The sequence below is a fragment of the Amaranthus tricolor genome, chromosome 11, assembly GCF_026212465.1.
Source record: "Amaranthus tricolor cultivar Red isolate AtriRed21 chromosome 11, ASM2621246v1, whole genome shotgun sequence".
Lineage (NCBI taxonomy): Eukaryota > Viridiplantae > Streptophyta > Magnoliopsida > Caryophyllales > Amaranthaceae > Amaranthus > Amaranthus tricolor.
In genome coordinates this window covers 22,031,647-22,048,448 of record NC_080057.1, presented here as the reverse complement: position 1 = coordinate 22,048,448, position 16,802 = coordinate 22,031,647, and the positions used below count along the sequence as shown (strand labels likewise).

Genomic DNA, 16,802 nt, shown 5'->3' with positions numbered 1-16,802 from the left:
TAAATAATTTTACGCAATTTTTCCTTTATTTAATTGACATAATAATGCACATTTTTAGTATGAAGTTCTCATTAATAATTGAATTTATTATAAAAGATTAAATAAAGATTAAATTATTTTACGCAATTTTTCCTTTATTTAATTGACATAATAATGCATGTTTTAATATGAAGTTATCATAAAGAATGTTCATTAGACGGTGGTAATATTATTTTATTGAATAATAAATTTAATAGAGAAAAAGTAAAGACCATAAATATTTAAAAATATATTAAAAGAAAATTAGTAGAAAAAATATGAAGACGACAACTCAATATGTCCTAGAACATAGTAGTTCTCTTTTAATGTCATGGAATGGAATAGAATTCAACTCAATAATACATTTTGTCTAAGACGCATTGTGATTAAAAATGTTATGGCAATATGTATCTTGTTGACAACAGAGTGAACCAAACGACATTAACCGCCATGTAAGGTGGAAATAAAGACGACCACATCCTTCTCTTCTAGTATCGTGTCAAGCTGTCCGCTTAGCTCCCAGTCACAGTCGTTCACTAGCACAAGAACTCCGGGTCGCCTGCATAGATATACGCACTTGACAACTCAAAGATTGTAAGTGATCACCTTAAGATTATGAGTGATCACTTTAAAACTGTAAGTAATCACCTTAAGATTATGAGTGATCACTTTAAAACTGTAAGTAATCACCTTACGACAGTAAGTGTACATTGTATCAGCCCAATAGCGGTGGGCTTCAGCAAAAACCCACCTCCCAACTCAGTTACCCAACGCCCTTCCTAACTCAGTTACTTCTCCGTCCCATTAATTTTCTATAAAAACTCACATTGAAGATGTAAATGTGGCAAATTCAATGGGACGGAGGAGTACTTCACATATAGTTCGCCATTTTGGCAGAAAGCGAATAATAGTCAAAATGGAAAACATCTCAAAGCTTACACAGTATCTCCTTTCATAAACATCTCTGGCCTCTCTTTTATCAGATTTGTTCGGACCCATGAAAGCAATTTCTTCATTGTTAACTGCAAGTTCAGAGAATATATTCAAGCAAATGAATACAAGTACTTAGTATTATAATCATTATACTCGTTGGCATTCGTTTCAAAAATTTATCAAGGGGCGAGGGTGTCAGAAGAGACGATCACCTTATCCTCGCCATCTTCTGGATCAACATTGACATTATGGACCTTTACGGAGTCACATAGAAGTTCCAGGCCCCCTCTTCACAGAAAAGCGGCATCAATACGAAGCGAAAATTAGAGATATAACAAGAAAAGCTAACTTGAGACACTAATGGAGATGCTTTACATAGAAAGATGAAATACTAGAGCTAGAAGGAGATAGATCGAACATCGAAGACGCCCCTTTCGCATGACAATGAAAGACTTCTGAGTTTTCATATGAATACGAAAATTTAGCAATAGAATAAACAAATTCAAGCATGGCTCCATCTACAAATACATTTAGATAGCTCAAAATTCGTTTCAGATTAACCAGCTAGCAAATAGCCTGCCTCAACATGGTTTATTAAAAATCCTTTTCTATAATTTCAACAGAGAATATAACTATTCTACCCAAAAATCAGACCAGAACAGTGTACCAACAATATAAGCTAGTAAAATATCTTGCACCTTAAAACTAAAACAGTACCACTTTGAAATTTGAAACTAAGATCCATATTCCATTTCATTATCCTAATGCCATGGCTCCAAGTCTTATATGAGGGTTAGGGGTCGGATGTAGACAACCTTACATTTGTTAGTGACAAGAAAGAGATTGTTTCCGATTGATCCTTGGTAGCAAACATTATCTGTTGGCCTTTTTATGTTTTGATGATGACTACACTTAATATAAACAATTGTATTTTAGAGATTGTGTGCAGGTTAATATTCGGTCTTGATAAGGATTGTTGATAGTACCTAAGACTTGGTCTATGGACTTTGTACGTGTCTAAAATATCCAAGATAGTTAGATAGGAAGATCGCTGTAGGATGTCAAACATAGACAGGAGGTTTACTATTCCTAAGTTGATAATCTGATGATACTTGTTGATGAGTGGAGACAGTGCCATGTTCTCAAGATTCAAGCCTGGAAGAATTAGCGTCAGCCGAAAAATTTTGAAGAAAATATTTTCTGGTTTTTCTTAGTTGATGTATGGGAGAGATTAATTTCTTGCATAATTAAATTAATGAGTTAGTTGGCAAAGGAATTATATAACTACTTTTAATAACCGCTACATTTTCTAAAGAGATGGAGAAAACTTCTAATTTTTCTCCATGTTAATAGACTTGAACTATTGGATTTTAATTAAGAAAAACTAACTTACCTTATTTAGAAAATAAAACCATAGCTTTATTACTTGCAATACAAGTTCCACTTATTCTTCCTCAATCTTAGGATTAAGGATGAAGTTGGTAGTTATTTTCTTTACTAAGCTACGTGACCTTCCTATATAAAAGGAAGTAATTTTTAACCGGTTATTTTGAGTGTGTAGAAAATTAACGAGATATATTTCTTGCTCAAAAATTGTCAATTAACTTTGAAATATTTCTTGTGCAACTCATTATTTTTATCCTTAGGTTTTTGGCCTTTGTAAAAGGGTTATAAGTAGACTTGGGAAAGTCTAGGGAAGAAGAGAGCTTCGTGTGAAGCAAGAGAAAGAGAAAGAGAAGTACTGGCCTAATTTTGTTTGTTTTATGTAATTGTAATGAATTGCCTAAAACATAGTAGAGAATTTGAAATCCTAGTGAGTCGTGGTTTTTCCTTCTATTTAGGCCTAGAAGGTTTCCATGTAAAAATTGTGTTGTCTTTCTATGTTTGCTCATTAAGTTTAAGTTTTAATTCCGCAAAAACATTGCAAAAACGCTTAAACTTATCAAACAACAATTCACACCCCCGTCTTGTTATCTCTAACCGTTTCTACATTATCAATTACATAAATAAGAAGTGCATAACTCAAAACATTCATTTTAATATAGTCCATTGTAGTTCAAAACCAAATAACTATAAATCTTTGCCTCTATTGAAACTAAGATCCATAGCAAAAACATTTTATGTGATTCTCCAAAGCTCTAACCAACCAATTGCAAGGCCACTTTCAACACACCAAGAGTTAAGACCTCCCTATACTCACTACACTTATCAAACCTATTTTACCAAATGGGACTTCAAGTCAATTTATTTCAAAAATTAAGGAGTAGATCCTTCATATAACAAAAGACTCAGCACGCATAGCAAGATACGTGTTTTCTCGTCGACTTTGGTAGGAATGTATGATATGTATACATTACTAATGAAAGACCTCCCTATATACACTACACTTGAGAAACCACTTTCGTCAAACGAAACTTGCCGTCAATCCTCTTCAAGTTGATCCTTCAGATAACATAAGACTAAGAAGATATAACAAACTAAATGAAACTTTACTAAAGTGTTTCCTCATCAACTTCAGTAGTACTATAGTGTCTACATAGGTGTATATCTCATGAGGAACCATCCTCCAAAATATTCACCACCAATATCACTATTCACTATAACCAATTACAAATTTATTTTTGACGAAATAGAAATACAACTCTTCCTAGTCAAATGACATCATCGTTAGAGCTAATGAGATCTTTTTGGATAACTATCTGTTTCCTTAACTACTATTTTCAGACAACAGCAAACTTTCAAGTTACTCTGGGATATTACTATTTAATTGACTGAAGGTGTATTAAACAGCAACGTGAGTTATACGTAGACTAGCGTCGTAAAGCACCGTGCTAAAATGAACTTTCTAAACGGTTTCATATAGTTTGGCATTAGTGCACAGAAAATAATAGATCCCTGTAAGGGTGGAATGTACGAATAAGATTCAACAAGAAAAATCCTTTTACAGTCAATCATAACTCATGACAAGCCAAATTTGACATATAATGATCAATAAACAATCGTTTTGGTTAAAAACCTAGTAAAAAGAAGAATATTGAGGATGAAATTATAAGAACATTCACAAGATTCCCATATCCGCTACATTTGTCATTTAACAACTTCAGTAGGGAAATCTTTTATAGTAAACTTTTCACTCAACAAACTAGACTGGGATTTTACATGTGTTTTCTCATCAACTTTTGTACCAATATACGAAATGTATACATTACAGAGGACCTCCCTATATCCATTACACTTGTCAAGCCTAATTCATCAGAAGGGACTTGCAATGAATCCGCTTCAAGTTGATCCTTCAAATAGCATAAGACTAAGAAGACATAACAAACTAAATGGAATTTTACTGGTGTTCCCTCATGAACTTCAGTCATACTATATGGTGTCTAAATAGGTTTTATATCTCATGACTTATGATGAACCATCCCCCAAAATATTCACCCACAACATCAGTATTCACCGGTAACCTTTATAATTCCGCAAGTCGGTTTCAATCCGATAAAGAAGGAAAGTGAACCCTAGGTTTGTGACAATCAACTCAGCAAAAAACCTAGTCACATTCCATTATCATGAACTAGTAACTTTTATGAAAGTATAAATTATGAATTCATATTTGTTGGAAACATACATACAACTTTTCCTAGTTGCTCATTCAAAATTAAAATCATCCCAACAAATCATTATATCAACTATCAAGCAATCAAATCCATAAACCAAATCATGACATAACTTCCATGGATCAGGAATCAATATTTCTATTTAAAAGGCATTATCATGCTGTTTCTTAATTGTTATCAATTTGAGAAGCTCGAATTTTACTTGGAAAATTATTCACATCTCTTGTAATAAACTTTCCATTCAACATTCAAGTATAATAGAAGTATAATTAGCTCATTAAAACTAAAAATTAGAAAAACATAGATTACACAACATATATCAGTTTTGAAATCAAAAATTTCCCAAGAACAAGATAGGGTTTAGTGTTCATGAACCTACAAGGAATTGTAAGCAACAAAATAAATAATGAATATTGGAAAGATCGAAAAATACCCAAATTCAAGAGTGAGTCGCATGATGGATTCCTTCTGTCGATGATGAAATCAAAAGCAGCAGCAAGTAGAAAACTTTGTGTGCTTCTTTTCTGCTTGCTTTTGCAGGGTTTTAGCGTTGGTCTTACAGTGGTTGATTAATGAGCTCCTTTCATACTGCGTTAAGGGAGAAGAGAGATTGAAACAGAATAAGACATAAAAGTTCTCATTTGACTATTACCTCCAAGGAAAAGGGTAAAAAGAGAAAGAAAATCGCAATAATAGTTTAGTACAACAGAAAATTAAAGAAGGTGAATTTGTTAAAAGCCTAGACATATATATAAAGAAGGATTGTACCAAGTTTGATGAGTAAAATTTTACTACAAATTTTAGTTATCAATTTTATTATTTATCAATTTTATTATTTGTGGGGACAAAATAAATTATACGACGAAAAATATGGGTATATTATCCACCTCATACTTTAATTAGTATGAGTATGAAGTTGAGTCACCCGTAATTTTGTCACCTAACTTATGATTCATCAAACTAACTTCTTATTTATAAACATGTACACACCATTCACCTTTCTTCTTCATTATCAATTTAGAGTAAATTTCTGGAAAAAAAATTCATTCTCTTCCAAAGCATAAAAGCAATCTGAAAAATTGATGTTTACTTTTTCATTGTAGAAGAAGGAGAACACATCTAGTACTATCACCATCTCCATCTCTTTTGGGTTAGAAGTAAGATTTCTTTATGTGTTCTTGATTTCATACTTGTATATTAATTTCATGGTTAATAGGGCCTTAAATTGATATTTGATTGTTTTATGTTGGGCTTTTTATGGTTAATTAAAGTAGCATCAAGAGGAGGCTAGTTTGAAGTTCATCAAACCATTGAAGAACTTACTAGCTAAAGTGGATTTTGGTTTTGATTTTCTGAAATTTTGTGTGGAATTAATCTTGCTCATAGGTAACCCACAAGCTACTCTATTTAAGTATTAATTGAATGTTTTAAAGTAGTTTAGTATTTGTGGATTCAATTTGGGTCATTGATTCCAATTTAAGTATCAACTTAAATTTAAGATGAATATATGAATTCAATTAGTAATTGAGTTGTTTTTAGTGTTGATTAGTATTGGTTGATTGGGTTATTTGGTTTCTAGTATAAAATTTAGTATTTTGGATATTGAAATTTCTGTTCAGAAACTGAGCATTCTGTTTTGGCCATTTTCGGGTCAATTTTGAAATTTCCGAGTCGCGGTCGCGTGGGCAGTTGAATCACCCCAAAATGAGTTCGTACGAGGGAGTTATGTCCAAAATATTAACAGACTGTCATGAAAATCGACAATAAGCTTTTTGTTTTGCCATTTTTGGGGCCGTTCTGAGTCATGGTCGCGTGACCACTTGAATCGCCTCTATACGAGTTCGTATGAGAAAGTTATGACCAAAATACTAACAGGTGTTCTGAAATGGTACTAATACGAGTTTTTTATAAATTGGGTATTCTTTTAGTCAAATGTTTAAGGTTATTTATTGGGTATTTGGGATCAATTTAGGGTTATTATTCTTTCTTTATTGATTGTTATTGCTGAGTTATGATTCTTAATTGATTATTATGGGTTTGGTTTAAGTATCAAATTTAGGAACATAAGTATCAATTGGGTATTTGATTAGTTGATATTATTTGGATAGGATATAAGTTGGATATTGGGATTTACAATTGGTGTAAAATTAGTTAAACTCCATTGATAGTAACTCAAGTTCTTATATGTTGATGGTTGATAATTATTTGATTTATATTTTAAGTAATGATTGTTATTTCAAAGAAAATCAAGTGAATTCTTGTTTTGTTTTATAATAAAATATTCAACATTGAAAAATGTCCGATTTTGGGAATTGGCAACAGATATTTATATTCGGATTATTGTGAAAGCCTATAGATTGATAATAGGTAATGGTTATTCTGATCGGTCTCGAGTCCCTGATCCCTTTTCATTCTTGCAAGAACCGTATTTTCGGTGATGACGATCACCCGTGTTCTCAGGATTTAGATCAAGCCTACTTCCTGACAGTCCATATATTCCCATGTTTTAAACTGTTGTTACATTATTGTTTTTAATGAGTTTTGAATAAATATGTTTGGTATATAAATTTTGTGTGTTTCGCAATGAAAGCATATGTTTCATTTGCCGTATTGTTTCGCTATTGACTTATAAAGTAATAGCCGTATTTTGATTTCGCTATTAACTTGTAAAGTTATAGTCGTATTTTGATTCGTTATGAACTAAAGGTTCATAGCTGTATTTATGTCGATATCAAACGGTCTTTTAAAAGAGTTTGGATTTGGATAAAATAATATTTATAAGTTACCAATTGAACAAGGAATTTGATTGGAGATGTGTTAATGATTTGGATATAAATGTAAAGTTTGTTGGATTACTCAACAATTCATGTGTTGATAGTCTTTGATGGGGCCTATCCCTTAAAAGGGTAGATCCCTTTTCGGGTTAGCTTTGATGTGGAGACGATACCTACTTGTATTGTGTGTTATGTGCTAGGCGAGGACTTCTGTTTGAAATACAAATGTAAATTAGATATTTGTATAATTAAATTGTAATGATTTTATAATGTTTTGTAAATAATATTCACTTAATTATGTAAAAAGTTTTAAATACTCTGATATTGATTTGCTGCGGCTATCGAGCTACAGGTTGGATTCAACCCCGACTTCTATAAGTCTTCCGTTATACTTTGTAGACAATATTATTATATTGTTTACGTTGGTTTGGGTTGTTTCAACTTGGTGGTTAGACTCTAACACAACATCTTAATTAGTGTTTTCATGTAGAGTTGTTTGAGCCATTGCAAGCCAACTAATGCTGAAAGATTCATCTATGTGGGCAACGAAAAAGCAATGGAAGTTGAAACTACATCATATATTAGATTATAATTATGATCATTTGATATATGTTTGGATTTAAAAGAAACATTTGTACCTTATTTTTGACGAAAATTAATATTTGATTCTTATTTGAACAAATTAGGATATTGTTGTTCTTTTGGAAATTTTCAGATAACGTCTTTTAATTCAAATGTGGTTGGAACTAAATCTTTTTTTAATGTTTATAACATATAATTTTATATTTAGAAAATATGAAATGTCTTATCTTGTGGCACTAAACCATACACAATCAAGAACCTTATAACACAAATACCTTGGTCACATCTCTAGAATTAAAGTAGAGCATCTTGTGTCTGATTGGATAATAAATTGCATTAATTTTACAAATCTTAATTATTGCGTTTCATATATTACTAAAATTTTTTCTCTTATGCAACACAAATGAGCTAAGAAATGTAACGATGTTTTACAAATATATAAAAATTACTATATCAATTTTCCCTTAATTTCTACCATTTTAATTAAAGTTATATGTATGAGTAGGATGAATTATTAGTAAAATTTCTATATTTTATGATAAGGAAAATAAAATACATAAACAAGACACATCTATAAAATAGCAACCCTTGTGAATAGGGATGGACATGGGTCTTGGATCCTAAGGGTCTAGACCCGATCCGACCTGACCCTTAAAGGTCTGGGTCTACCTATTTTTGAAACCTATAGATCCGAGTCAGATCTATGTCCATGACCTTGGAGTCCGGGTCCGAGTCTGGGTCTACATGTTTGAGACCCAGATCCGACCCATGAACCCATTTACATTTTTAAAAAAAAAGTTATATTAGCTATCATGCGCATTTAATTGTTTGATTTGAAATTTTGTTATATATTAGAACACTACGTGATTTTGAACTTTGTCGATTCATGTAATTTAAAATGTGGTTATTGTATCTACACTTTAAAAATTAAAGACTTGATAAAATATTTCGTTATAAAAACTTAAATGTTGGAAAACTTTATATATTTCGCTCAATTAGTATAAAGTATTAGAAAATCCTCGTTAGTAAAAAATGTTTATATAATTTTATGCGAATGGTCGAAAATTGTACTTCATAATATATGTTTAATAAAATTTTTGGAAAAAAAAAATTGTTTTGGACCCAAATCTAGGTTCAGGTCCAAAATTTTCAGACACCTACGAATTTGGGTCCAAATCTGGGTCTAATAAAAAATTTGGGTCTGAACCTCGATTTAGCTGGTTCCGACCCAAATCCAACTCATGCCCATCCCTACTTGTGAATGATCCACTTTATTTCTAAATTCTAATATTAAATGGATTATTTTGCAGATAATCCATATTTTAAAAGTTATTTCTATTGAAATACTTTGACTTATCAGTAAACAAAGAATGCTACTAACTGATTCATAGGAGTGCTCGTCAGTCGTCATTCTTATTTTCACTTTCGCTCATCTTTCATTAATAAATCCTCCCTCTTACAAATTCACAATACTCAAAAGTCAAAACCCCATATTAGGAATTAGCCATTAGGAGTATTAACAGTTTGTGGGTAATTAGGAATTAGGAGTATTAAAGTGGAATTCATATCAAAGGTTGAAATTTGGGAGTGACTGAAGGTGGGTGACTCAGTGAGCTAGACTTTGGTTTCAATACTTGACTGGGGAATTCAATTTTTATCTCAAAATTTGTGGGATAATTTTTTGATTGTCAATTTTGTTATAAATGGAGGCTTACAAGAATTGGGTTTTGCAAAACAAGGATTATGTTCACTCATTGGATTCTCTTGCTAATGTAAGTCTCTTTCCTATTTCCGCTTCTTTTAATCCTCTTAATTTTGTGTATTTTGTGCTTAATTATGGATAATTCAATTCAATTTGGAATTTTTGTGTTTTGGGTTGTACATCTTTTAAGCTGTGTAGCAGAAAAGAGGAATTATCTGAGTTGAAAGAAACCCAAGTTTATTAGAGTGATTCCTTTCATCCCTTTGATTTTGCTGGTAGAAGTGAGATTTCCCTGCGCAAAATGTGACTATTAGTAGCAATTTCAAGGGGACAAAGGGGTATTGATTAGAAAAGTGCTCAATGACCCTCCATCCCTTTAATTTTGCTGGTAGAAGTGAGATTTCCCTGAGCAAAATGTGACTATTTGTAGCAATTTCTAGGGGACAAAGGGATATTGATTAGAAAAGTGCTCAATGACCTCTTTGGATTTTGATTGATATATCTTGTTATATAGATCTCATGTGTGTCTTGAATAATGAATAGATTTGATGTTGTTAATGAGGTATGTTGAAAAGTGCTCAACATGGCAACGTTTCTATTGTTTGAGGTAAGATAAGAAACAAACGTAATTGGGTTTGTATTGATAAAGTTTACTCGCGTGAATCAACTGTTGGGTCTTGGGTGTTTTAGTTTGGTAAGGAAAATTCGATGAGCAGCTATAATCTAGTTCAATAGGCTTGAATTGTGTGAGTTCACATGACCAAGAAATTCTAGTCTACTAAGGAAACTTATTGTTGGATATTTTGCAACAATGCTAAGAGCATCTTCGTCGGGTTTATTCTACGTATTAAATTGGATTACTTATTTACCATATTTCAACAATGGTAAATGTTGTTCATGAGCAGCTTGTAAGGAATTTGTTTAAGAAGATACGAGTGAGCTGATTGAAGTTGTCCAAGATGAATGTGTTTTGACTTTTTCAATCTGTCGCTGATATTAAATCTCAACGGTGGAGTAGGTGTTTACCGTGTTTTGCTACATTGTTTAATCTGCCAAGATTTCTTCTTGATTTTCCACTGTTTGACAACAAATTTGATGAAATTGTCGAAAATTATATGCTAGAATCACTCAAATACATCATTGAAGGTATGAATATTTGTGCAGTACTACAAGAATTCAAATTCATGGTCATGCCCTCAGCGGTAGATTGGTTCATTTTGTTGTTATTTTCTTCTGCAAAATTTGAAAAAATATTTTTCCTGATTTGGGAAGTATGCACCATTTTTATGAAGGTGCAAGAACTCGACGTTAAATTTTGTGATTGTTGATGGTTTGATTTTTGGACATGTTTTATAATGCAATTAGAGTATTTGATCAGGGAACAACGAGATCATCGTTGGAATAGGGAACATTTGAGAAGGTTGCTTGATGTGCGGGCAAACTTTTGGAGTTTGCGGATGATTTAGGGATGATTTAGCTATCAAGTTACCGTATGATGATTTAATTAGATTATTAAGAGTATTCTAGTCATTTAGGACTTCAGTTGTTCTAATTAAATTATAATGACATTTAGTTAGAGTTAGAGTTAGATTTTATGTACTATTTCAATAGAACATAAGTGTAGTACTTCTATGACGCTCTTTTTAGTTTATAATAGGCATTGTTAACTATAACTAGATCATCTCAAGGCTGTATTTACAAAACAAGCTGAAATAAATTAAAGTTTATAGCTGGTGTTCAAGCTATATGTTTCTTTTGGTGAGTAAAGCCATAAAATTAACAAAACCAATAAGTTTTAGGGTGAGGGAAATCGTAAAGAGTTATTGTCCAATTGCTAGAGTGTGAGTAGTCCACTTCATAGTGTAAAAATAAGGACGCATCACATTAGATGGGCTCCGTTTTGAAGTATCTCAAAAAAAACTTTTTGCATTGTAAAGGTGTAAAAAATGTGTTTTGAGCCACTTCAAGGGGTATCTCATGCTTTGGGGCTGGTATTTAGCGTTATGGTAGCCACATCACTTCTATTGCCGCTTCATAGTGTCTGTTAACATGATCGTGAACGTTTTTGCGCTATGGTCCATCATATGACGAGTGAGTTCAAGTGGAGGGAGTGATCCTCTATACAAGACACACTTTTATACGATATTCTTGAGCTAAGTGATTCTAAGGCGGCAAGTTATACCACACTCACATGCCATGATGTAGAGCAATCCTAGAAGATGTATGCACGAAAGAAACATATTTGATTAGTGTTTTTTTTTTTTTTTTTTTTTACCTTAAAATAATTTAAGATTTACATGAGCAAATGACAATAGGTAAGAATGAATGGAAGAGAAAAATATATGTAAATGATTTGGAATTGATTCTCTTTGTAGTCAATTAGTATTATGTAGGGCCGAATTAAGTAACATCTCTGTTAGTGACGTCATGTAGATGACTCCATTTTTTTGGGATTAAGACTTTGGCATTATCAAAAAATCTTATTAACTGAATTTAGTGTTGTAGGTGGAAGTAACCAGGCAGTAGATAATCTCCTTCATAGCCCATTTATTCTTCTTGGCTTTTGACAAGCAACATTGAGTCCTAGATGCTCATCCAGAATGGTCGACTACTGTTGAGTGATATGATAGTTGCGCTTAAGGGATTTAATTCAAAACTGCTATAGTGAAACAGGAGGGGGATCCGGTGTTTCTAGTCTTTATCTACGGCCTCATATGGTGTTGAAAAGAAGTATTTTTGGTTAATCCCAAATTAAACTCCTCCGTGATTACTTTCTTTCTAAATCAATAAAACAACGATTAATGCCTAGAAATACAAATGACTGATTGTTCGAGTTCATACTTCATATTGGTCACTTCTACATTCTCTGTCTTTCTTAAGTGCTAAGATCATTCATCTTTATGTATCTCACTTTGGATTTTTTTTCCTATTTCATATATAGAACAAAATTTTAATCTGGTAGTTCACTTATGTTGGGTAGTCCCCCCAACTTTATAACTCATGTATGTCTAGTGGACGTGTCTTACTTCCTCCGCTTGAATAAGTGCACAATTGTTCTTTTTGGGAACTTTTAATTGAGTGCACTATTTCCTTATTTATACACTTCTTGGAGTATAAATCACCAGATTAGTGAGATTACCTCATATTCACCATATGTGGAACATCTATTTTTTCTGCCCCTGTTGTCACCATAGAGTAAAAACAAGGCCGCAACGCATGATATCGTCTGCGTCATAAAGGTTTTAAAAAACAAGTTGATATTTTCTGCATGTAAAAGTGTAAAAAAAACTGCGTTTTGGGTCGTATCAAGGGATATTTTATTGTTTTGACCAATATTTAGGCGTTATGATAATCGAATCACTCCCGTTACCATATCACCGTTCTGTTACTGTGATCGCAACCGTTACCACATTTTTACACTATGGTTGTCGCTTCCAATACTGGTGTATATCAAGTTGTTCATCTCTGGTCTTTTAGCTACGATGCTCCGCTTGTTTTAAGTGCACCCTTGTTCCTTTTGGGAACTTTTAATTGAGTGCACTATTTCCTTATATACACTTCTTAGAGTATAAACGACAACATTGCTTCATATTCACTATATGAGGAACATCTATTTTTTCTGGCCCTGTCGTTGCAACCAATACTGGTAATATATTAAGTTATTCCTTTCTGTTCTTTTTAGCTATGATGAGTCATTAGTTTACCTAAATGATTTTTTCTGCATTACGAGACTAATACCACTCCTTCCTACTCTTTGGTGTTTTGTAGATAACTACATATCAACATGGTTAATAATTGAGCACAAGTTATACCGAAATACTGTGGTTGATCGTCTGTTTGACATTTTGTTTTTCATTCTTGTCTAGGGATTGACATGGCTTCTTCCAGAGCGCTTTTCTGAATCAGAAATCGGGCCAGAAGCAGGTTTTGTGAAACTTTGGTACCTTATAAGTTCTTCTCGCTAGCTTTGCCAATTGCTTTTTTTGCATTTTTTATTCACAAGCCATCTTTTTCCAAGATTATATCAAGTGGCACCTAACAACCGTTTTTATTGAATTTTATACAGTCACTTCGATTTTGGGAATTATTACAGCAATCAACGAATACATAATTGAGACGGCGCCAACACAGTGGCAAGTGCCTACATTATCATCTTCCTTTCCTTTTTCGTTGTGTGTATCTGCTTTGAAGGAAATAGAGACATTGGTTGAAGTTGTGGCGCAACAGTTGTATGGTGATGACAAAAAGTGGAACTTTATCTTAATTACAGAAGCCTCTAAGTAAGTTTACATTTAGCGTTTACTCTCTGGTAAATGCTTATTCCTGCTGATTTTGAAAAATCATCGTCATCATCATCATCGCCCCCATTATATCTTGCTCACTATGTTACTTGGTCTCGGTTACCGATGCTAGATACTGGTACGTGTCTAAGTATCGGATACGTCTAAATATTTTAATTTACGCCTAAAAATGAAGAGTCTAAGTGCCATACCAATGTCCGAGTATCAAGGATCGGACATGGGTACGTGAAGCAAAATGAATAGTCTGAGTAACATAGCCTGCTCATATGATCAGGGTCTGGAGAGGTTGGATGATGGTATGCCATACCCTTATCATAAGAGAATGACCCTCGGCTAGTTTTGTAACATATGGTTGTTATTTTGTGTGCCACTTACTTCAGGGCCTTGCTGAGGTTAGCGTTGTTTCGGGATAATGGTTATAAGATGCTTTTGCATGGGGGTGAAACTCCAAACGTGGATAGACCTGGAGATCAGCCAAAACCTGGTGGAAATCAAAGGCCTGGATACTTCAACAATCATTATGCACAGAACCCTTGGAATCGTGAAGGGAAGGCACTTGCCGCATTAAGTAGGTTTGGAGAAAATGCAAGGATGGTGCATGATCCAACATGGCTTAGAAGGACTGAACATTCAGAAACAGTTATGGACACTCAGGGTAATTACTCGCTAGTTAGTTTGCCTTTTGAAATCGCGATTTGCTCGAAATGTTTCAAAAATAGCCTAAAACCGACCATAATTTGTTTTTCACGATTCGCAAGGCGATTAGCGAATCATGTTACATTGACCCGGAGCTTTGAATTGGGTTATAATCAGTTGGTTTTTGGAAAATTAAGCAATAAATCCATTGTTGTGTTTCTACAGATCTGGTGTTAAAAAGACCAACACTTTCTTCAATATTGTCCGAGAAGGGTCTACGTGGAGGGCTGTTTCTGATGGGGGAGACGCTATTTATCTTGAGGCCGCTCATTTATGTATTGTTTATTAGAAAATATGGGTCACGGTCATGGATACCATGGTTTATTTCATTAGCAGTGGACCTGGTTAGTCTGAGTGCTACCGCACAAGCAACAAAGTCGAAGGAGTGGACAAACGTGCTGAAAGAGATTCATCTTTCGGTAGAAGAAAAGGACGAGGTCATCACTTATGCTTTATTTGAACATACTCACACTCGTTATCGTTGGGGTTAATATTTTTTTGTTTTGAATATTGTTTGGTTGTTCAAATGCAGTTACGAAGGCGGAAGGTGTTGTGGGCGCTGTATATTATGCGAGATCCGTTCTTTTGCAAGTATACAAGGTTGAGAGTTTAATTGATTCTCTATAGTGGTTTTGAATTTACGCGGAAAATAAAAATATTTAAGCTGTTTGTGTTTGCTTATGTTCTCAGGCAAAGACTTGAAAGTACACAGAAGGCGTTGGAACCTGTTCCTGTTATTGGATTACTTACAGGTGCGATACGAAATGATTTTCATTTTTTGTTCCATCCTCCACTTATCATACAATTTCACCGTCGGAAATTTACGTTCACTTGAAAAAATATACTCTTGGAGGTACTTTGGATTTTTGATGAAGATTTTCATATCCTAAAATCAAAGTATAGTTTATGCTTCGGTTTTCTTATACGTAGTAAAAGTAAGTGAACCATGTCATAGAGTTCGGGATAATTTTTACCTATTAAGGAATGCTAAGTAGTTCAGAAGAATATACCCTAATAAGCAATGGTGACATCTAGAAATTGCAAAAGTTATGCTTTGAGTGACTTATCGGGGCGAATGAACAATACTAGTATAAGGTAGGCTGAACATTCATCTCTGCATAAATGCCAAATCAACTCGATTAGCATTTTTCTATGTTACTATATATGTTATACAATTCAATTAATAGGTTTTAAATCAACTGATCCAGGCCATAGCCTAGACAGGTCCAGGCCTTGATTCTCCTCTGGTCTAATATGCGTTATAATTTTCTACTTGCAGAAAAATTAGTCGAGCTTATTTTCGGAGCACAGACACGGTACACTTACATGTCCGGATCATAGTGATAGTGTTGAAGATGAAGGTTGCTTGTGTTTCTATCACATTTTAAAACTTGTTTATGTATCATTAACATTTTCCCCCTCTTGTAAGAAAGTTCTTCTTTTACCTGCTTCTTATTTTTGGATTGACAACATCTTGGATCTTGGAAGCATGTTCTTTTGAGTTATATCCATCACAGTGCAAAAATATGGTTTCGGTCACTATCGTAGCAACGGTCGCGAAACAAATCCTGTGTTCAATACATGTGATTTCACGTCAGTTCATCTAATATTTTAATAGCGGTAAACTCAAAAATCTTTATTATATGGTGGTGCAACTTTGTTTTTGTGCTATGATCACAAGAGGCCGATATTTAGCTAAATGCCTATTGGATTCCGTTGAAGGACCATAATTAAAAACTTTTCCATACCAAATGTTCATTCCAGCCCTTCTAAATTTTAATTAAATACTTACGAACTTATTTTCTTTTATGCTATGTTTGGAAACAATAATTTCATTGAAAATTTGTAATTAGTTCAAATTTAATGTCTAATAAATCAATAAAATTCAATTTTGAATTTGAATCAAGTCCACCATTGTTTTAAAAGTATTTTAAGTTTTAAAAGTATTTAAAGTTGAGAATGACTTTTCAAATCTTGTCATTCTCAAATTCTTCCTTATAATTTTTAAATTAAAATTTAAAATTAAAAAAAATTACTTATTTTCAAACACAACCTTAGAAATTTCATCAACTTTTTCTCTTGATGTTTCATATTCCCAAATCTCAATAAAGAGTATAAAGAGTGACCGTTCAGATTATTTTTTTCTTATAGCTAGTCTCTTGAGAGACTGTCTCTTTGAGAGACG

General features: G+C 33.2%; 2 protein-coding genes across 2 annotated transcripts; one reads left to right on the top strand and one right to left on the bottom strand.

Annotated features, from left to right (window-relative positions):
- Positions 1-248: 248 nt before the first annotated feature.
- On the bottom strand, positions 249-5,260 carry LOC130827920 (ubiquitin-related modifier 1 homolog 2-like). Its single transcript, XM_057693822.1, has 4 exons — positions 4,996-5,260; positions 1,164-1,239; positions 958-1,040; positions 249-577 (listed from the first exon to the last, which is right to left on the bottom strand). Exons 1-4 carry the CDS (start codon positions 5,016-5,018, stop codon positions 460-462), a joined length of 300 nt encoding a protein of 99 aa, XP_057549805.1. The 5' UTR covers positions 5,019-5,260; the 3' UTR covers positions 249-459.
- Positions 5,261-9,254: 3,994 nt separating this feature from the next.
- On the top strand, positions 9,255-16,465 carry LOC130827919 (peroxisome biogenesis protein 16). Its single transcript, XM_057693821.1, has 8 exons — positions 9,255-9,690; positions 13,487-13,544; positions 13,687-13,900; positions 14,302-14,576; positions 14,783-15,054; positions 15,150-15,217; positions 15,308-15,369; positions 15,897-16,465. Exons 1-8 carry the CDS (start codon positions 9,622-9,624, stop codon positions 15,956-15,958), a joined length of 1,080 nt encoding a protein of 359 aa, XP_057549804.1. The 5' UTR covers positions 9,255-9,621; the 3' UTR covers positions 15,959-16,465.
- The last annotated feature ends 337 nt before the right edge of the window (positions 16,466-16,802 follow it).